This window comes from Chenopodium quinoa, unplaced genomic scaffold (assembly GCF_001683475.1).
Source record: "Chenopodium quinoa cultivar QQ74 unplaced genomic scaffold, ASM168347v1, whole genome shotgun sequence".
Classification (NCBI taxonomy): Eukaryota; Viridiplantae; Streptophyta; class Magnoliopsida; order Caryophyllales; family Amaranthaceae; genus Chenopodium; species Chenopodium quinoa.
Window position 1 is genome coordinate 608,144 of NW_018742329.1, and position 23,084 is coordinate 631,227.

Consider the following 23,084-nt stretch of genomic DNA (forward strand, 5'->3'; position numbering starts at 1 on the left):
TAAGTGGTAAAATACAATTTTTTTTTTAAAAAAAAAAAAACTTGACGTGGTATTATACAAAATGATAACAATAGATGGTGGTAATTTTCAAATTATCCTTATATAAAAATAAAAAGTTGGTGAAATAATACAACTGAAATAAAATATTTAGAAAACCGAAATTTTGTAAATAAAGTTTTAAATTCGATATTTGAAAATAAAATCTTAAATTAAATTATTTTTAGGAGAAATTAATTTTAGAGAGAAAATTATTACAAGAACTCACGGTATTTGCAAATAATGAGATGTTCTTTAAAATTTCTAACACGGATCAAGAATCAATGAACTACTACACCATTGGGATAGTTGTGAAGGATAACGCTTGAAACATTTTCAAAATACAACTACACAAATATAGCTAAACAGGTTTCATCTTCTTTGGACACAAGTTGACTCCAAACTCTCATCCAAAAATATCTTTGTAAGAGGGGTGGGTATTTTTGTCGATCAATATAATTGAGCACCATAATTGCGCATTTACGCTGAAATTTCGCTTTCAAGTCAAGTACTCCGTAGGGTTTACCCTAACTTTTTAAAAAATGGGGTGTACAATAATTTATTGTACATCCACTATACAAATAGACTAGATTGACTAAAAGTTACCCCTAAAATAAATAAAAGTTGCCCTAATATGCATAAAAGTAATCCAATATAAATAAAAATTATTAGTAAAGAATCACATTTTAAATGACTAAAAATGAATTATTTGTGATTAAATGTAATTAAATTACCATTATAAAACTTTTTTTATTGTCTATTTATATAAAAATTGTATTATGTTAAAAGTTACCCAAAAAAAGGCAAAAAGTTACCCTAAAATTAGGTAAAAGTTACCCTTATACTACTCGATGTACAGTAAAATTAGTGTAAAACGGGTGTATACAAAAGTTTTTGTAGTGTTTATCACGACATGCATGTGCGTTTAATGTTTACTGAACTGTCTGATGAACCAAGCATTAGTGACCACATAAACCAAGCATTATATCTCGTCATTTCACAGTTTCACTTTCACTATCTCACTGATTTACAATGGATTCCCAAAATCGTCACCCAGATTCTCACTCTCATGACCACCATCATCATCACACCCACGAGTAATTTTTCACTTCTAACCACTCAAACAACAAAACCAATTTCTTCAATTCTTCAATTTTGTTGGAATTGATTTTTATTTTCTGCATCTTTTTTCACTCGTAATTCAAACAAAATTCTGATTTTTAAATTTTATATGTAATTTATAATACAGGGAAAAAGAAGGAATTGAATACACATATCGTGATGGAAAAGTAAATCACAGCCATGATGGATTAGCACCACATAGTCATGAACCCATTTACTCACCTGGGTATTTCAGCAGAAGAGCTCCTCCTTTGATTACCAGAGATTTTCATGAAAGAGCTTTTACTGTTGGTATTGGGGGTCCTGTTGGTACTGGGTAATCTTTATTTTTCATTTTCTTTTATGTTTTCAATTGATTTTCTTCTTTTTTAATCTTCGCTTCTTCTTCTACTTGATCGCCTTAATCCCATGAGTAGGGTAGGCTTTGTTATTATTTAATGCTATACTATATAGTTTACCCATTATTATCATACATTGTTTGTCAAATATGGAGTACTATGGTATTTTATTGATGTAGTGGATCTGATAAGGCTCCACCACCGGTACGGCACGGCACGGTAGTGCGTGGTGGTGGTGGCTGGTGGGGTTGTTCCTCCACCTAAGTTGTGGGGAATGTACAATGTGGGTTGTACTTTAGTGGGCTGTGCTGTTGGTCGGTTGTGGGCCGGTTGGTGCTGTGAGGTGCTCTTTTGGGTACGGAGTTTACTCCGTTTATCCGGATTAATTTGTCACGTTACTAGTTCAAATTCATCTTTGTACCAATACATTAGTTTAATTTTGGATCAAAGGTGTATTTTTTTAGTTCTTCCTGTGATTCATAATGATTGTCTTGGTTTTAGTTGAGGGACTGGACTTAGGTAACTTGGTTAATTGTTAGCCTAGTGCCCCAATTTTAAATTTTAATTATACTAACTACTATGTATACTCTAACGGCTTGTTTGGTAAGATGGGCCATGAATTTGTGTGTTTATTTTAGATGAAAATCATGTCATTATCTATGGTAATGTGAATCATTATCCTATTTGTTTTTTTCATAAAAAATCATTTTCACTTGAAAGACGGTATTCCTTTCGTTTAGGGGAAGTTTTATGGCATAACACATCACACATGTTTAATTGTAATGATAAATTATGAAGAATCACACATGTTTAGGGGAAGTTTTATGGCATAACACATCACACATGTTTAATTGTAATGATAAATTATGAAGAATCACACATGTTTAGGGGAAGTTGCATAGCATGGTAATGATTAATGAATATGAGCTTTTCTTACAAATTTACACACAAATTCATTAGTTTTCGCTACTAATGTCCACTTGTGTAATTACTTCAAGAATATGTACTAAATCAACTTCACTAAAATTCTTTTTTATTAGGCATTGTCCATCTTTCTTAATAAATGTGAAAATTAATCTAGGACAAACACTATGCAGTCAACCTAACACAATCATATGAGGGCCATTGTCATGCACAGTTGTGGATCTCTATGTCCTGGGCCATGGGAGATTGGGAGTCCATTACTAATATCATTCCGGTCCAATGCCAACCTTAGTTTAGACTAATATTTTTACTCCTACAAGGCTACAAGTGTGCAGGGATTCTAGCCTTACCCTTATGATCACAAAGATGGCCATTTTCATTACTCTTGAAGGGATAGATAATTGACTGACCTACATCCTTTCCTAGCTTAAATGACATGTTCCAGTGACGACTACTTTCGGAAAGAACAGGAAATCCATGATAAAGAGATAATGGCTTCCTGAAAAGAGTAAAGAAGATTACGCTCAGAAAAATAGTCTTTCCTGATAGGATTTGGTTGACTGTCACTGACCTCACTGTATGTCAACTTGAAATGCTATCAGGCCTACCACCATGACTGTATGTCAAACCTTGAGAAACTGAGAAAGAATGGGAGAACAACTGTTAGATAATCTGTAAGGAAGATCGCTTGTTTCTTGTCAAAGATGGGTTTAAGTGCTAGTTTCTAGGTATATAAGCGTGTATAATACTCTACCTTATACTTTTTTACTCATTTTCTGAATTGCTATGAATCTGCAGCTGTTAGAAGAAGAATAATTTGTCCTACTCCTAACTTTACTGAGAACTTGAGAAGTGGGAAGCAATGTAATTCTGAAAATATTCTGGTGTATTGTATGCAGGAAAACAGCTCTGATGCTGGCTTTGTGCAAGTGTTTGAGGGACAAATATAGTCTTGCTGCAGTAAGCTCAATTGCATCTCTTAATGTCCCAATGTTAAGAAGCATTAACTCTCTGGATACTGGTTAGGACTGTGTTTTTAAATATGTACTGCATGAGATTCCTGATCATTATTATGTTGGTGTTTGACTGATTTTACATTTTTTTTTTGAACAATGACTGACTGATTCTACATAGCTCTTTGTCAATGGGATTAAACGGGTATTACATTGGGAATATTTTTTAACAGGATGTAAATCAAGTGGATCATTACTTGGTGGAATAAAATGCTATTGTTTTATCAAGAACATATATGGATGTGTCTGTTTTTGTTTTAGAAATATTTTTAATTCCTCGGAAAATGTTGCAGACTTGCAGTCAAGATACCAAGCTTCATTCTAAAATTTGAGCCTGGTTATCTGCCGTTTATATTTACCCTCTTATGAACTGGCAAATTTTAGGGATACAAATTTTGGCCTTTTAAGTTATAGAAGCCTATGGCAAAATTCAGCATACAGTTGGGGGAATATATTCAGTAAAATATGAAGTGCCGATTTGTCTTCATGAATTATTAGCTCAATTATATGTGAAAAAATATTGCCCATTAGCTTTGAATGATGGTATATTATAATCTTAGTCAGGAATTTTTATTTTATTTTTGTAAATGGAAACTTTGAGTGAAATTTTTTACTTGTTGATTTCCACTTATTGTTTCTCTAACCAAAAGCTATTATAATGAGGACAAACGAACATTAATTTCTTTCCACTGTATAATGGTTTCAAAGACTACCTTTAACTAAATTAATTTTAGTACTTGGGATTAAACATTAGTAACAATCAAAAATTTAATTGAACGCTGCATAAATAAATTACTTGTATTTCATAATTAGTAGGCTCCTGAACTACACAAGATGCTTCTTAGAGTAAGCAGCTTCTCATTGGAACTAATCTCCTGTCTAAAATCTAAGTGTATAGCACTAATTAGCTTTAGTAATATCTCCACACAAGCAAGTTTGTGGTTTGAGTCTTGCTACCAATACACCAACTGGTTTTGGAGATATGTTATCTGAGAAGAGACTAAAGTATTGAACGACTTCGGGTTCAGGTCTTTGGCTGAGATAGCGGGTGCATTCATATTTGAAAAATTGCATATTGAATATATTGTCTATGTCACCTTGTAATGGAAAAACATTTGTGGTGATGTAGGTGACTAATGACATCTTTACAAAGGAAGATGGAGAATTCTTAATAAAGCATGGTGCACTTCCAGAGGAAAGGATACGTGCAGTCGAAACTGGCGGCTGTCCACATGCTGCAATTCGTGAAGATATTAGCATAAATCTTGGTCCTCTTGAAGAGCTTTCAAATTTATACAAAGCAGACATACTTCTTTGTGAATCTGGTGGAGGTAATAATGCGTTGTCTTCTACGTAATTGATGTCTTATATGGCTGAACATCTTATCATCTGCTAGTATCTGTACAAGTATGTCACTCTTTTTATTGGTTATTGGTGAATATTGAGATCATAGTCTATTAGGATTACAGGATTGGGGAAGAGGAACATTATTCGGCATGAAATAGAATAAAAAACTATAAATCTTGCCTGTGTGATTGCAATAGATCTCTGATTCATAATTTGTGGTATACTGATATGTGAGCTGTCCCCTGCATTAAAAAAATTAAAAAAAAAAAAAAAAAAAAAAAGGAGAAAGGAGATTAATAGTATCTAGCCTTACAATTGGCATTCTTACTTTTTGAGATGCTCATTTGTATGAATGCTTCTGTTGTGATTTATCAGGTATTTGCTAGGGCCTTGGTTTATGATTTTGTGTGATGTACTTCACATATCTATGTCTTCGTCTTCAACTTTCCAAGAATTTCATTATTGTTTGTAAGCTAGTCACAAATAATATTCTAAATACTCCCTTTGACTCATTTATTTCAATTTAAACAATTTTGGATGTCCCAATACTATCTTAATTATTTTTATCTGCTTTGACTAAATTATCACCACTGATGTAAGTCCACCGTTTTGCTTGCTACCTCTACCTTCTCCAATGTATCAACCCTTTGTATCTCATAATTTCTACATGACCTCTTAGGCTCTTACTACTTCCTTCTCTATCCACTTTCAATTTTTTTTATTCATATCTACCCACTTTTAACCACCCTGTATTATTTATTTTAAAGTATGGTCCAAATCCTATGTAGAACACAATTATGTCACTGATGTACTCCATAGTATACTCTCTCTACCACATTGCAAAACAAGTTCTATCATGATACAAAAAGGACTAATGGGTTCGTGTAATTAAATTAAAAAAAAAAGAGGTAGGAACTTGGGAAGTATGATGAGGAATGAAAAACTTACTATTTTTTTGCCTTTTTGGATTAGAGAACCTGAAAAGAAAGAAAAGAGAGGGAGAGAGATGGATCCATTTTGTATAACGTAAAAACCAATAAGGGGTGGGAAGTGGACGGATCCAAGTTCCTTTCCCTTATTATAAATCAATCCATCCTAAGTTGGATCTATTAAAAAGTGTTCCTAAGAAAATACATATGCCACATGGGACCCTCCCTTTGCCCTGTAACAGCTGTAAGGTTCAAACATGAGAGCGACAAAAGTTAAAGTCGATGTTTGTCATCTAAGCTATGTATTAAGTATGATCTTTACTCAACATATATAATGTATACTCATAACTCTTTATTTGCTAATTTCCAGTAGGTGTTGATAGCAACTTTATACATGCTTGTGTGCAAATTATGATATCTAAAGTAAAAGGTCAAAACATTGCCTGGGACACACTCTAATTGCTTATACAAATGTGTGCATATTTCGCACAGACAATTTAGCAGCCAATTTTAGCAGGGAACTGGCAGACTACATCATTTACATAATAGATGTATCTGCTGGAGATAAGATTCCACGCAAGGGAGGACCCGGCATCACCCAAGCAGACCTTCTTGTATGTATATTTCATTTTATTGCCATAGCTTTAATGATGGTCCTTGCTGAAATAGCCTCGCTCATGTTTAATTTACTGCAGGTTATAAACAAGACTGACCTTGCCCCTGCAGTTGGAGCTGATTTGGCTGTCATGGAGAGAGATGCTCTTCGTATGCGAGATGGAGGACCATTCGTCTTTGCTCAGGTTTTCAACAAATTTTATTTTCTCCCTCCCTCCTAACAGTCCTAAGTCCCAACCCTGAGCTTTATGACTCAATTTACTTATTTTGGCTAATGCAGAGCATTTTGCCTAAAGCTTGATCTATTACAATGTATCCTCATTTTGCTGCCATGGGGGATCACTGCTATGCAATTATCAATTTTCTTACATTTAAGATACATGTGAACACAAAAACTAAAGCAAGAAAGCAATAATTTTTCTTTCAAATTGTTGGCTTGAAAAAATTGGTAAATGAAGAAGATTTTTTAAGAGAAAAGAAATAAGGTCATTATGTGTCTCTAGAGATCTTGAGGTGGAAAACTAATTGCTCTTTAAAGAACATGTTTCTAGAGTTAAAAATGTTCTAGAAAATCTGACCTTCATGAGAGTTTCTATTCATAAAAGCTTAGGTACATCTACATACATTCAAATATATTAGATCCACCCATCGGCTTGGTTGATTTTGGGCATTTTAACATCTCGTGCCACTGATTTAGTTTTGTATTAACAATGATGAACTGTTTTTGAGCAGGTGAAGCACGGGTTAGGTGTAGAAGAAATTGTCAACCACATTCTGCAGGCCTGGGAAGTGGCAACCGGGAAGAAACAGCACTAGAATTGTGCATATGCATAGAATTCTTATATTTCTTTTGGTGTGACTGCTACTGTCTTTCTGCTTTCGTAATCATGATTTGATACTCAGCATTACTCTTAAGTATCTTCATGGATGATGAAGCTAATATACAGTGTAAAAATGAATAAAAGTGTGTAACTTAAAACTTGTTCTTTACTTCCTGCACTATATAGTATATACTTCGTATATTGGTAAACTTGAGGCAATATGGTTACTGGTATTACCCCAAAAAAAAAAAAAAAAAAAAAAAAAAAAAAAAAAAAAAAAAAAAAAAAAAAACCAAGTGGGGGTTCTGTGCTAGTATGCTCACAGCTCACTGCATCAGGCATGCATATGAGCTTATCCAAGAGAGGTAGAGATCCACGAATCTACGATATTGTAAGCCTCCCAAACAACATCAAGTATCCTTCATTTCCTATCAATTTAAGGCCAAACAAAATAAAGACGGGATCATACTATGTGAAATTTAAACGTACAATATTGTTCACATTCAAACTTTTCTTATCTCAATAGATAAGACATGTGACTAGTTGACAGTACAACAAAATAGTAAGTATTGGACGCCTAGGAAATATTGACACCCAAATTTTTAATCACAGTTCTAATTTGACTTGACCGTATTACAATGTCATGGCACTAATTTGTTCTTGAGATGTTCAGGAACGTCAATTAACGGTCATTCATAGCAGTGGTTTTCGTGGATTTGTACCCGCGAAAGAGCACCTGCAAAATTTGTATAGGTTTGTTCTATTGGGTAATTGAGGTGAAACAAGGCATGAAAAGAGAAATATCAAAAGAAGGCATGAATGAGTATGTCATTGATCATTTATGTTGGATGTAACTATGTCATTAATATTTAGAAGTTTGTCTTTTGCAGATTTTGTATTGAACTCCAACGCGGCAATGCCCAATTGTGGAGTAGAAGTTTTTTCCTATGCCTTATGCAGAATTGCGGGAAATATTAAACACCATTGAGTAGAAAGCTGAAGCATCAATAATTTCTTATTATTTTAATGATAAGGACCTTGACCAGACTTCAACGCTCAAGTTTTTTTGGTCTAGTATATGCGGGCAAACAGTTGGGAGTAGAGGAGAAATAAGAGAATCCCTACCCTCAAGTACCCTTAATAGTATTTGAACGCCGAACTAAAACATCAATATACAAATGCATTAGAAACCTTCTCCTTCGTATATAAGTATTAATCAAGTGTGAAGTGTAGATATACATGGACCATGGCAGGTTAGCACGGATATTTTGTAATCAATGTGTCATCATTCATGCGCACAGGCATATCTATTACGGAATATAATAAAACAAGCATGATTGCATGAACACAGACGCACACATTGACACATATTCATGACGTTCTCACGCATGTTTAACAAATTAGTAGCCAAATTGTAAAATGCTCAACATACACTTTACTAATTTACCAATGGATTACCCGTCAAAAAAAAAAAAAAAAAAAAAAAAAAAAAAAAAAAAAAAAAAAAACGGAGTACAATAATTGATAATTTTTCTAACTGAGAAAACAGCTTATACAAAGTTGCAATGTTATCAAAGCTTATAAACTACGAAAAACAATATAAGACATCATTAATTTATTAGTTATTTTGTGTTTATTTTATACTGTAGGAAGTATTTTAAATTGGTCTCTTCTTTTAAATTAAAATCGTATTACAACTTTCTCCATTATATTTAGTTTTTTATATAATTATTATTTAAATTATGAGAGTGAGGGATAGTTCAAGTGGTTAAATCTTCCCTTTCAATAATACTTGCTCCACTTTTTTGTTACGGCCGTATTTTAGTACTATTTTCTTTCCCACTAGTGATCCCCTCACATCATATTTTAATATTACTGTTGGTTCAATTGCTCTCATCCTATCTTCATACAATATGTTTTTCAACAAGATCTCACGGATGTGCTTGTAGTTGTGAACAAGTACATGGGTTCTTTTCTGAAATTTTCACTTAACTCATCAAAGTAATTTCATTACCAGGTAGAAGAATGGAGCAGAGGCCTCCCCATTTTAATAAACCACCATGACCAATGTAGCATTTTGAATTCGCATTGTACTATCCTAGCTCAGTGAAATATGTTCAATTCTCTCAATACTATCAAGTACTTGGCAATCCTTTATGGTCGCCAGAATAAGCACGTACGGCATCGGAACTGGGAAGCCATAACTAGTTGTCAATTAGAATTAAATGACAAGAAACACCAATCTAGAGAGCACAAGCTTAGAATGATAGAAGCAGCCACAATTCACTGACATTATTTTCAAACTGATCTCAACAAAATATTCGGTAGCTCTGTTCAAGCTACAACAGGCTTGGCTTGAGAAATCACTGCTCTAGCCAATTTACAGACATCAAACAACTTAAACATGATAGAGAGCACCGACAATAAAAACAATAAAAGCCTTTTCTCACAGCAGAGATCACAAACCAAGTTGCTTCACCAAAGCCTCTCAAAAAACATTTGAGCCTCACACAATTATTTTTAAATGGAAATTAAACTCTATCAAGCTACAAAAATGAGAGTGACGACCAAGTCTAACATCATAAAATTCTGGGCATTTTCATGCCGAACTACATACCTTCAAGAGAAGATCAAGCATTAACTGATTATTTGTTAGCAAAAGCAATACCCTTCTCAATGCTAGCTCTGAGTTCAGGCTTAAGAGCTTCAAGAGCCTTGGATTCATAGTCAGTTAGGCCTTGCAGGTCAGAATTCAGAAAAGCTTCTACTCCATTCTTTCCCAGCTTAATTCTTGATGCGAAGAAAGGAAGATCAGTTAACTCCGACTGCACAAACGAGCACTCATACACATCTGAGTCTCCATCAAGAGCACGAAGAGAAGACTCCACAAATCTAGCAGCAGCATAGGCCATAGACAGTGTCGCAGAACCAGCCCCAGCTTTGGCTTCCACAACCTCTGTCCCAGCATTCTGAATTCTTACAGTTAGTTCTTCTATCTCTTCATCAGTAAAGCTCGCAGAGGGTTTTGTCTTAGACAATAGAGGCAAAATGGTTATACCAGCATGTCCACCAATCACTGGCACATCTACATCAATGAGTTTCAGATTCTTTTTTTGTGCAACAAATGTGTTTGCCCGAACAACATCTAGAGTAGTGACACCAAAAAGCTTCTTAGGATTATAAACACCCTTTTGCTTCAGCACCTCTGCAGCAATTGGCACAGTTGAATTCACAGGGTTGCTGATTATGTGAATAAAGGCATCTGGACAGTTGTCAGCAACTGCTTCAACCAAAGTCTTCACTATGCCAGCATTGATATTAAAGAGGTCATCTCGAGTCATTCCTGGTTTTCTTGGAACACCAGCAGGGATAACAACTACATCCACCCCTTTTAGGGCATCTCCTAACTGCTCAGGCCCAGTGAAAGCTAAAGCTTCTGAGGGTGTATTGCAATGGCTTAGGTCCGCAGCAACTCCCTTGACATTTGCAATATCATAGAGATGAAGAGTCGAGACCAGTGGGGACATTTTGACCAGAAGTGATAATGGTTGACCAATCCCTCCAGCAGCTCCAAGAACGGCCACTTTAAAGGAAGCTTGAATCTTTGGCTGCAGAGAGGCAAGGGACTGGATGTTTTCTTTCACAGCTTTTGTTTGGAAAGAATTTCGCAGGGCAATAACACCATCTTTACCAAGAAACGAAGACTCTGATTCACAGGTTAGAGATGCGGCTGCTTTAAGACCACTGAAATCCCTAAAATCATGGGTAGATTTCATCTGTAGCCCTGATGACTTCATTTTTGGAACCAATCCTACCTTTACATCGCCGGAAGCAATTGATGCAGCGGAAAAGTTTGTAGCTGTTGTTGCGGCCATCATGTGCTACAGATGAAATAGAATATAAAAGCAACCTACAAGCATGCAGCAGCAGCGGGTTAGTAACTCAAGAAAAAGCAGCTTTCCTTTTCCAAAAACATATCAATGCCAATGGCCAAGTAATGCAGTTAATCAAATCTAATCAAAGCTAGACCCACCAACTCACCAAGTAGGAAAAATTAACAAAAAAAACGGTAGAAAGCTCACCCATTGCTTTGCCATCTAGAGCATAATGTATCAACCCATTTTTGAAGCATAGGACAATAGAAACATTCCCCTAATCAACAATTTCTAAAGCATAAGACATCAACCATTTCAGTAAGAGAGTTCGTTTAGAGAAATTCCAATAACCGAGGCCTTGGATTTAGTTTTTTCCTTATTATCTTTACAAGAACTATCCACATTAGTTGCCTGACTTTAACATCTAGATCACCAAGCCATATAAACGTCTATCGACAGCATAGATCAAGAATTGCACACAAAACTACACCGTATGCTTTTCTAACAAAACGATTAGGGAGCCTAGTACAATTCCCATTTAGCAAGTGACACACACATCGAGCATACATCAATCAGTTTCTTTTTTTTGAAATTTTAATCTAATTTATATCTATTTTAAGAAAATAAACTAGACCAACAGTGAAACACTATATCATAAATGATACTCGTACATGCTATTATTTTTTTTTAATTTTAAACTTGGGTAAGAAAGAAAGTGAAGTATTATATCGTACGATTCCTTATAACGATTCATGTTAGCTGACCCAAATCATTTTGGGACTAATGCTCTCACGAAAGTAGTTATAGATCGGTTCAGAACCCTCACAGTAATCAGGTACGCAAATGTAATGACGCAAATCAAAACAAGCATGCCACTCCTTTGGGAATGAGTTCTATTGAACATGAATAAGATCATGAGTTCGAAGGAATTCATGATTGAAACAAAGAATATATACATCAAATTAAAAACACATTTCAAATAACCAAAAAGCTATATGTGCATCAAATCCAAATGCAACCATTTAAACAATATATAATATAATAATTGTCAAAAGACCAAGAGATCAAGAGGCAAAAATGGGTATCACAATTCGTAATACAAGAGTATATAAAGCCTAATAGCAGTAACTTGAGTAATTATAATTAGTAGTTCAATAATCTATACCCTAAATTGAATATACTTACCATTAAATCAACGACTAATACTAAATTGTAAAATTGATATTCGATAATTAAAAAGTATAGAAAGTAAAGATATCTTACCTCAGAATCTGCTTTCAATGGAGGAGAGAAAGAAGAGCAGGCTTTATAGGAAGGGAGGGAGTAGGTGCAGCTGTGAGAAAATCGAAGTTTTCTTTATATAGGGAAAGGGCTATTCTAATCGTCATTCATGAAATGAAAAATGTATACTCCCTCCGTCCCTTTATTTTTACCCTATTACCATTTTTTGGGTCAAACTTTAAAAACTTTGACCTTAAATTGTCGTTAATCTATAAAAGGTAATATAGTCATAACTCTCATGAGTGGTCTTATTATATTCGTCTCATTTTATATTTTATTAATATCACGTTTTTTTAATTTTTACGTGTATGGAAATAAAGATATAAACGTTCTAATACTTGTCTTGGAGACCGTGCATAGTTAAATGGAGCAATAAAATAGGACAGAGGAAGTATTTTTTTATTTTCGAAAAGATTGGTCAGAATAATCTCACCTTTAGAACGTCTGCCCAGAATAATTCCCACATTTGAATTAGTTTTAAATAATCCAAAAATTATACTCAATCCGCTCATAATGGTCTCGAGTAACTGCTAACCGGTTGAGGAAGTATTATTTTTTATCAAGTTTAATTTACACATGTCACAACTTGATTTGTCCAAAATTAAATAAATAATTAATCAAAGAAAAATTTGACATTTGCTAACTGCGAAAAAACCTTGTGTCATATTTGCTACCTATTTAATATTTTATTTTTAAAAAGTACCACTCAAATTCCAATAAAATATATTTCACTTACCAGATGCATGACTTATGATGTTACCGTTATCGTTAGTGAGGTCCAGCCACCCCTCCATCCCTGCCACCTTCCATCCACCTCCCTTTCCTCCATCAATGCTTCCCGAAGGCCAAAACCTCACTGCCACCCTCTCTCCTTCGCCGGCGACAGGCTCTCCTTGCCCCTAAACCACAATTCCTTACCTGAAGCCTCTTCCCTTCCGACAAAACCCTAGAAAAACCCATCTTCTACCCTTGAAACCCCCAAATCGTTCTTCCTCCACCCTTGAAAACCCTGGTCGCTAGGGTTTCAAGGCTAGGCAAGGAGCGATTGGGAGGTTCAATACATCTCAGCCGCCCAATTTCATTAATTCCGTGGGTGCAAATTGCCAATTGCGGGGCTACAAATGCTGAAATCGTGAGCTGAATTAGAGCTTTTTGCGGGTTATTATTTGTTCGATTGGACTGTTGGCTTCAATTGATGGTAGTGTGGGGCTGCTGGTGGAGCGCGACTTCTTGCGGTGGTATTGTAAGCGGGAATGTTGGTTCAAGCGGTGCTCGATGCAGTGTTGCGATGGGGGTTGAAGTGTGGGCTGAGCTTAGTGATGTTGGAGAAAGCAAGGGAGTTGTAGTGGTTTTGTGTTGTGGGTAGTTGTTACGCTTGTGGCAGTTGTGGTGGTTTGGTGTGATGTTAATGATGGTGTGATGTTGATGATGTTGGAGGTGCGACTGACAGGGGTCGGGGTTTGTGTGGTGTTTGCGCGAGGAGCTGGGAATAGGGGAATGTTGGTGAGTGGTTAGTGTGGCATAGGTTAATAAACTGGCCTGGTGTGGTGATGGATAAATTTAATGAAATATTAGGCCCTACTTAACAGCTACATTGACGGAAACTAGGGGTGAAAGTAATTTGGACAAAAATCGAAAACCAATCCAAACCAAACCGAATTAGAAATTCGGTTCGGTTTTTTCGATTTTCGGTTTGGATCGGTTCCAAAAAACTGAAACCGAAATATTTCGGTTTGGGGCCCCAAAAAACTGAAAACCGAAATCCAAACCGAAATTTTGTAAGCCCAAATAATCCCAGCCCAATTCCCCTACATATATATATAGCAAAACCCTAATCCTCCCTCATCTTTTCACAATTTTCGTGTAACACCCCAATAATTCTCTCTTTAAACCCGTGAATAACTTGAACAAAATCTAAGAGAATTACTGGCGTGCTACCGCCACGTGTTCAAACATTAAGGCTATATCAAATATTAGTAGTGGAAAAACTAAATCAGTTTGTAAGTAAATTTCAAAACCAACGAATGAAACCAAAATTAAGTGATACAAGTTGGAACCATTAAGGCCCTTATTCAAAACCCAACAAAAGTAGTAAATAAATAAAACCAGATTTTAAATAAATTCAAACTTATGAAAAGAAATAAACTGCGAACAATAACCAACTCTCCACTTAAAATCCCACCACCTAGATGCAAGTCCAAACTATATATGTAAACACCTATGATGAGTCTGCTCCCCAATATTACAAGTGTAAAGATTGGATCATTATAGAGTCATTGAAAGGCGAAGGCCATGACCAAAGAAAGACACACACAAAAGCACGCAATCAGCAAAGCTGAGTAATCACCACATATCAGAATACAAAGAATAATATAATAATTAATATTATTAGCTCACTTAAACAATGTAGTTTAGAACTACATTACACATTGTACTCTGAAAAATAACCTTTATCAACTCAACCTCGAATAATAATACGAACTTTTACTCAATCAACTCATATAACCCATAAGTGTGCCATGCTCGTTGTTCTATACCTAGCCTTGGACATGGGTAATTTGAATAAAACCAACAAGTATAAAAACTTGAATACTCCCAATAACCAGAAAACACCTTGAACCAGACCACATACGGGCCAATTCCCACTATAGGGGACCATAGAAAAATAAATAATAAAGATTGTACCTCATTCTTAACTCATGATCATTATCTCATTACCAACATGCCAAGGACTAAGATCTATAACGCCTAGCCTCAAACCAATAACAAAATAATAATTTCTCAACCTTTTACTTCGATCAAATAATCATTCACATAGTATCTCAACAATGGCACATGTTTCCAAATAACATAATAATTCAATTTATAAATATATCAACTCTTAGGGCAAATCATACTAATAACCCAAATGTAATCAATTCTCAACCCAAAAAGGCATTAATAAATCTAAAACCAGAAGAACAATACTCCCTATAGAAACAACATTAAAAACCCTAGAAAAAATAACACAATCAATCAATACCACAAAAATAATACGGCAATTAGAATCATATAATACAATACATACACAACTAATCACATATATATAAAACTTGATCATACAAATAAATCATAAAATTTACATATAATAATACAAAATATAATCAATACAAACAATAATCAATTATTAAATAAACAACTTCAAGGATTAAGGTTCGTGTGATTACACATAATAAATAATACAATCAAATTAATCAAACATCTCCAAATTGATATCGTGTGATTACCTTTTCGAAAAATATCCAAACATTGAGACACCACTGCTAACCGAAAAAGAATTAACCACTACTCTGAAAATTCAAGTTGAATGGGCTGATGAAATTAATTTGCCAAGATTAACAACAATCACCAAATGTAACGATGTAAGTCGTCATCATCATCATATTATTAAACCTTAGATATGATGATGAGAAAAACAAAAACAAAAACAAAAACAAATGTAACGATGTAAGTCGTCATCATCACCACCACCTCATTTCGTGTTGCGTGTTCGTACATACTCCCTCCGATCGAGCTTAGTTCCGGTGTTGCGTCTTCGTACTCCCCTTTTTCTTACCACCTCCATCGTACCAGTCACGGTTTCTCAGTACCTCTCTCAGTCACGGTTTCTTACCACCACTGCTTGTGTAGTTGTGTGTGCGCTCCTTCACCGCCAGCCACGACCAGTCGACCACCCTCACCGGTGGTAATTCTTCGGCTTCTCTCCTCTTTCAAGTCTCGCAATTATCGGCTTCTCCCTTCTTAGTTGATGTTTTGAAGCCTTGATTTGATGAAGAGATATGTACATATGCACTATATTAACTCTTAGATCTGCGTTATTTTCAATTTTAGTGTTAATTTGAAGAATTATTGAAGTGTATGTATTATAATTTTGTCGATTTCTAATATGTTTGATGTTAATCATCTAAACTCTTTAAATTTGTTGATTTTTTAAGGGTTTACAGTGAATATTGAATTTTCTTTGCTTATTTGGTTTGATTTTGCTTGAATTTCGAACGATATAGTGAATGGATTTGCTTTTTTGTTTTTATTTTTCTTGAATTTCGAACAACAGTGTATGAATTTGCTTGTTTGGTTTCGATTTTGGGTAAAATTCGGTTCGATTTGGATTCAATTTTCAAAATAAAATTATTTCGGTTAAGAATGGATTGGATTGATCTAAATTCGGTTAGGATTTAGTTTGGTGTAAAATCCAAACCAAATACCGAACTTTCACCCCTAACCGAAACCTTATCTGGTAGTGAAATATATAGTTAAGGAATTTGGGTGGTAGTAAAGTAAAATAAAAAATTAAACAAGTAGCAAATGTAACACAAGAAGGTTTCGCTGGTAGCAAATGTCAAAATTTTCAAAAATGTAAAATCAAATTTTTTTTTAAAAAAAAAACCTACCACCACCTCAGCCACACCACTTTAGCCACCACCATCCAAACCCAGACCCCAAAACCACCACTCAACCACGACCCCAAACCACCGCCACCCAGAAACCCACCGTGCCGATCGGAATCCCACTCAACCTAACCCTAAAACCCTCCTTCGAAAAATCGAAACCCTACTAACCTTAGAGCACCCTTTAACAATGAATGGAAAAAATTATTTGCTTTACTGTTTACATAAAATAATATTAAAAAAATTAGAGGTTGATGAACAGTGCAATGAACAAATACAAATGGTTTGGAAAAGCGAACGGTTCATCAAAAATTATTTGTCTGACAAAGAGTTACTTTTGCACCAAAAAGGCACGTGAAAACTAGTAGAAATTAAAAAAAAAAAAATCAAAAGGGAATGTGTGAGATTGTTCCACTTGTCACTAGTATAAGTGGATGGATTGGTTATTACCATTACAAATAATTGTAACGTTACAATTTTTGTAACGTGAATAACTTTTAACATATAATTAAAAAAAAAAAATTACCAACGGTCATATTTTTTCATTCTCTATAAATAGACACCCATATTGATATAGTTTCGACAACCTCAAAAACTACCTCTTTTTAAACCATAGTTTGTATTTTAATATGATTTCTTCACAAAACTAGCCAAAAAATTACAAATTATGGATCCAAACATTCCTAATTATGCTTTTAATAATCTAAAACCTCAAACAAAGCGTAAATCCAAAAAAAATCCACAACAAAATCCACCAAATTATAGAATACACCAAGAAAATTGGGTTCAACCCCCCCGGTAATCACCCACAAAATTCTCCACAAGTAATCCCTCAAAGTTTCACCATGAATTTTGAGGGAAATAGCCAAAATTATCCAATAAGCTTCAACTACGCTCAACCTAGTCAATCAAACTTCTCAACTGAACCAATTAACCAACAAAATTATAGTGAATATGGTTCGGGAAGTGGTTATTCTCATCAGTCAACACCTGGAGGAGGCGGGAGCACAGACGAAAATTATGCACTTGATGACGATGAAGACGACGATGATGAGGAGGAGGAATTGGATGTTCCATGCACCCAAATGAACTACACCGAACTCCTAACACAGCCAACCTTCCAATCTTCACCTCATCCCACTCCTAAACCCATTGAAGAACCCGATAAAAAAATTTGGGATGATGCAGAGACAACTGCTTTAATCTCTGCGTACATGAACACAACCAACGATCAAATTACCGGAACAAATCAAAGATCAAATGTATTTTGGCAAAGGGTTCTAGCGTCCTACGAAGATGCAAGAAAAGCAAACCCGGAGGAGATCACCATCGGAACCGTTGGTAGTCTGAAGGGACAGTGGTTAAGAATTGCTCCGGCAGTTGTCAAGTGGTGTGGTAGCATCGACAAGGCAAGGATGCATAGTGGGCAAAATGCTGATGATGTGATTGCTAAGGCCCACAAGATCCATAAGAACTCATATGGGAAGTTCCAGTTCTATAAAGAGTGGCTCCAACTTAAGAAGTGGGATAGATATCGTTCTATTCTTGAGCAAAAAGTTCTTGTGTCAGAACGTGGTCGTCCATCAAAGAAGCCTGCGACGGTTAATACCCCGGAGAGCGGTAGTAGCGGAAAGACATCAAGGGATGAAGATGGTGGATCAACACCAAATACACCAACAAGTGGAGACGTTTTTACTGATGAGTTTGTACCACGTTCTGATGGTTCGAAGAAGGCTAAGTCGAGGTTGAAGGGCAAGGAAGTAACAACTCAAGCACTTGATACTTTCGAATCATTTGGTGACAAACTTAAACTGTACGGCGAGATGAGGGATAAGGCCGTTGACAGAGATTTGGAAAGGCTCGAGTTGGATAAGAAGAAAGAAGCTAGAAAACAAAAGCAAATTGAGCTAGAGGAGAGAAACATTCAGATGCAACAATATAAAATGAATTGGGACATGCTCCAACAATTGCTTGCCAAAGAAGTTCGTGCCCCGTGGGAAGATCAGATGATCATCGAACTCCAAGAATACCTTAGAAAATTTAGGGCATTTTAATGTTATGTTATGGAATAGGTTGCATTGTGCTAGTGTTGTTTTAAGTTTTTTTCCCTTCAATTTAATCAGTTTTAAGTTGGGTTAGTCGTGTTATGTTTAGTTTATGTGTTTGTCCTTCGAAACGGTATTGTATGTGTAATGAATAATACTGCAACCATGTAACAAAATTTTAAATATTTTGTCATTTTATGTGTGAAACTTTGTTCACGTGATTTGTGAAGTCAATTTCAATAAGTACTTTTCAGAATCCAATTGATTTGACGACTCTATTAGAATACTTTTGCAGAGTCTCTTAATACTTTTCAGAGTCAAAGTAAATACTTTTCAGAATCCATTTATTAAATGTAATGGTCTTCCATGTGATGACTTTTTAGAATTCATTGAGTTGTCAAATCTAACTAAAGTTTATTTAATTTTCATGTGATGCACTTGTGCATTCATATCATTGATCATTTTTATATAAGATCCAAACTATGCCTATAACCTTTCTTCATCAAAACCCTAATTTAATTCTGAAACTAACAAATTTTACTCTTTCATATAACACAAGAAGAAAATGGACTCCTTCAAAATTAATATAAGCTCCACTGATAACTCTGATGAGGATAGAAGGGAAGCATTAGCTCGAGAAGAGAGGGAAATAGATGACATGATTGACACAGTCACCTCCACTTACCTCCCAATCCTAGCCTCGATGGCAACACCTCCACCACGGCGCTCGCGCAAATCTGTTCCCTGAGGTGATAGACGACGTGAAGAAGGTCATGTGCGGTTGTACAATGATTACTTTGCAGAAGTTCCAGTCTACCCAAGTGACCTTTTCCGACGTAGATTCCGAATGCACAAGCATGTCTTTGAACGTGTTATGTATGCAGTAACAGAAAATGATACATGGTTCCGACAATAGAGAGATGCTACTGGCCGTCTAGGCTTGTCTCCACTACAAAAGTGCACTGCAGCAATTCGGCAGTTGTCTTACGGTTTAGACGCCGACGCGTGTGACGAGTACATAAGAATAAGCGAAAGTACTGCAAAGTTGGCATTAGAAAAGTTTACCGAAGGTGTCATCAACCAATTCGGTGATCAGTACTTGAGACGCCCAAATGGTCATGATATGGAAAGACTGCTGCGAATAGGAGAGGAGCGTGGATTTCCAGGCATGACCGGAAGCATTCATTGTATGCACTGGGAGTGGAAAAATTGTCCGACAGCATGGAAAGGACAATATCAAGGCAGAAAAGGGGTAGCCACTCTTATATTAGAGGCTGTTGCTGATCGAGACTTGTAAATTTCGCATTCTTTCGTCGGGATGCCGGGTTCTTACAATGACTTAAATGTGCTCCACCGATCTCCTGTATTTGAGGATGTGTTGGAGGGGCATACACCTCTTGTGAACTTTTTTGTTAATGGTCATCAATATAACAAGGGATATTATCTTACTGACGGTATTTATCCCAAGTGGGCTACTTTTGTGAAGTCTATCACTAGTCCACAGACTCAGAAACATAAATTGTTTGCACAACATCAAGAAGCAGCGAGGAAAGATGTTGAGCGAGCTTTTGGAGTTCTACAATCTCGATTCGCTAGAATTAGAAAACCATCTCTTGCTTGGGATGTTCAAATACTTCACAAAATTATGTTATCGTGCATCATATTGCACAACATGATCGTTGAAGATGAACGAGATACATATTTGAACAACTCTGACACGTTTCACTTCATTGACAACCAAAGTGGTTCTAACGAGGATGCCTTCGAGTATCGTAATGAGCGTGTAGTAGACATCAATATATATTTGCAACGAAGAACAGAGATTGAAGATCAACAAGCTCACTTGCAATTAAAACACGATTTGGTTGAGCACATTTGGAAGAAATTTAGGCGTAACGAGAACAATAACAATTAGATTTCAATTATGTTGTTAAGTATGTGTTATGTCTAATGCACTATGGTTGTTTTTTTTTTTGAAAAATTTTCTATTAATAAAAAAATTGTATTTTGTATCTTTTAATTAACAAAGTAATTAATAACGCTAATTATGCTAATCGCAGACAATGAACAACTCTAATTACGATAATTTAAGCTAAATTTGCACGCAAATAATGCTAATTGTAATTTCATAATACTGAAACGTAACTAATTACGGTAATAACAATAAATTACATATTAAATGAGATTAATATATTGTTAATTATGTATGTATTTTAATTTTTAGTAAAAAGATAAATTGAGGTGGGGTAGGTGAATAGTAACATGAATAATTTTTTATTGGTTCATGGTTAAGAGGAGGATGTTGGAAATTATTTGTATGGTTTATGTGTATGAGAGAGAAAGTATTTATTTATGTGAATAGTAACATGAACAATTTTTTATATGGTCATGAATAAGGGTGCTCTTAAGACCATTCAAAACTCCACCAAACCAGCTAGGAAATGAGGTGGGGAGGTCTATGCGCAAACTGTAATACCTGAATATTTTACAATTTTATATTATATATTTTTATAAAAAATAGTTTATTTTTATTTATTAATTAACTTTTCTACTATCATATTTTTATTTTAGAATTCGGAAAGTTTTAAAACCCTATCTTATTTGAATAACACTGTACATTTTAAAAGCATACATAAACTATTTTAAACCCTAAAAATATTAACTTTCAAAAGATATTTATTTTATTAACAAAAACGAAGGGAACAACCATTTTCCTTTTTGCCCATGCGTGATACTTGTAAAAGAAAGTCAAATTTGTTGCTTGTGGTAAGATCTTATTTCATCCTCCTATATCCATTGATATGTCTATTGATTTATATAATCTGATGATTATATTGTGGGATTAATACATAGGAAAGCTGCATAATATATTGTTGTAACGAAGGCCGCAGTTTGCAACGTAGCTCAGTTTGTTTCTTGCTTTTGAATTGAATATCGTAATGCGATTGTAATTTGTCAAAAGGTAATCACACAACCCTAATTTTTGGATTTTGTTTGCTCATATATTGTTAGTATAAATTGTACTTTGTATTGTTAGGGGTAAGTTTTATAATTTGTGAATTATATATGATCATGATTTATATGTATATGATTAGTGTGTGGTATTATATGATTTAATTGTCGCATTGATTGATTGTTTTAATTCTAGGGTTTTAATGTTGTTTCTATAGGGAGTATTATTTTATTGAGGTTATAGGGTTGTTAATGCGGAGTATTATTTTTAGGTTGAGATTTGATTATTTTTGGGTGCTAGTATTATTGCCCTAAGAGTTGAGATACTTATGAATTGAATTGTCATGTTATTTGGGAATCTGTGTCATTTTTGAGATATTATGACTGTGTTTGGTAACTAGCTTATTTGAGCAAAATTAGCTTATTTCATCAACATTAGCTTATTGACTATTAAATAAGCTAATTCAAGGTGTTTGGTGGAAAGCTTATTTAAAAAACTTATTCTACTAAATAAACTCTTTCTCAAAAAGCTCCATTTAGGAGCTTTTTCAATCAACTTATTCAATTCTTATGGTGAAATAACACTTATACCCCCATTTAATTAAAAATCCTATATGAACTACCTACCCCACAATTAGTTTATTGGTCATTTCACATAATCAATCAGCTATTTACCAAGCACTTTTCTGCAATAAGCTAATAAAATAAGTTAGTCAAATCAGTTAACAAAATCAGGTAGTTAAAAACAGCTAACATTATCAGCTTCATCTTTCAGCTTTTTCCCAAACACGACCTATAAATTAATTTGCAAATGATTATTTTATCAGAGTACGAGGTTAAAAGGTTGAGATCTTAGTCCTTGACATGTTGGTGATGAGATAATGATCATGAGTCAAGAATGAGGTAATGAGATAATGATCATGAGTTAAGAATGAGGTACAATCTTTATTTATATTTTTCTATGCTCCCCTACAGTGGGATTTGTCCCGTATGTGGTCTGGTTCAAGGTATTTTTCTGATTATTGAGAGTATTCAAGTTTTTATACTTGTTGGTTTGTTATTCGAACTATCCATGTCCAAGGCTAGGTATAAAACAAAGAGCATGGCACACTTATTGGTTATGAGTTGATTGAGTGGAGGGTTGTATTATCATTCGAGGTTGAGTCAGACAAAGGTTATTTTCATAGTACAATGTGTAATGTAGTTTTGAACTACATTATTTAGCTGAGCTAGTAATCTTAATTATTGTATTATACTCTATATTCTGATATGTTATGATTACTCAGCTTTTTGCTGCCGTGTGTTGTTTTGTTGTGCTATTTGTATTTGCGGCCATATCCACTTTTTCTTATGGTGGCC

The 23,084-nt window shown here is 34.9% G+C and overlaps 3 protein-coding genes and 1 pseudogene across 4 annotated transcripts; 3 read left to right on the plus strand and 1 right to left on the minus strand.

The window, feature by feature from the left end:
- Positions 1 to 987: 987 nt before the first annotated feature.
- LOC110689811 (urease accessory protein G-like) lies at positions 988 to 7,314 on the plus strand. The gene is made up of 7 exons (XM_021866628.1): positions 988 to 1,133; positions 1,286 to 1,474; positions 3,320 to 3,380; positions 4,563 to 4,764; positions 6,202 to 6,323; positions 6,405 to 6,509; positions 7,057 to 7,314. Exons 1-7 carry the CDS (start codon positions 1,069 to 1,071, stop codon positions 7,138 to 7,140), a joined length of 828 nt encoding a protein of 275 aa, XP_021722320.1. The 5' UTR covers positions 988 to 1,068; the 3' UTR covers positions 7,141 to 7,314.
- Positions 7,315 to 9,409: 2,095 nt separating this feature from the next.
- Positions 9,410 to 13,775, minus strand: LOC110689818 (malate dehydrogenase, chloroplastic-like). 2 transcript variants are annotated; one of them, XM_021866648.1, is made up of 2 exons: positions 13,038 to 13,775; positions 9,410 to 11,055 (listed from the first exon to the last, which is right to left on the minus strand). In XM_021866648.1, exon 2 carries the CDS (start codon positions 11,021 to 11,023, stop codon positions 9,791 to 9,793), a length of 1,233 nt encoding a protein of 410 aa, XP_021722340.1. In that variant the 5' UTR covers positions 11,024 to 11,055; positions 13,038 to 13,775; the 3' UTR covers positions 9,410 to 9,790. The 2 variants fall into 2 exon arrangements, with proteins under 2 accessions (XP_021722340.1, XP_021722335.1); XM_021866643.1 differs by lacking the exon at positions 13,038 to 13,775 and adding an exon at positions 12,284 to 12,426.
- Positions 13,776 to 17,573: 3,798 nt separating this feature from the next.
- LOC110689322 lies at positions 17,574 to 18,782 on the plus strand. The gene has a single exon (XM_021866092.1). It carries the CDS (start codon positions 17,574 to 17,576, stop codon positions 18,780 to 18,782), a length of 1,209 nt encoding a protein of 402 aa, XP_021721784.1.
- A 556-nt stretch (positions 18,783 to 19,338) lies between these two features.
- LOC110689331 lies at positions 19,339 to 20,688 on the plus strand (annotated as a pseudogene).
- The last annotated feature ends 2,396 nt before the right edge of the window (positions 20,689 to 23,084 follow it).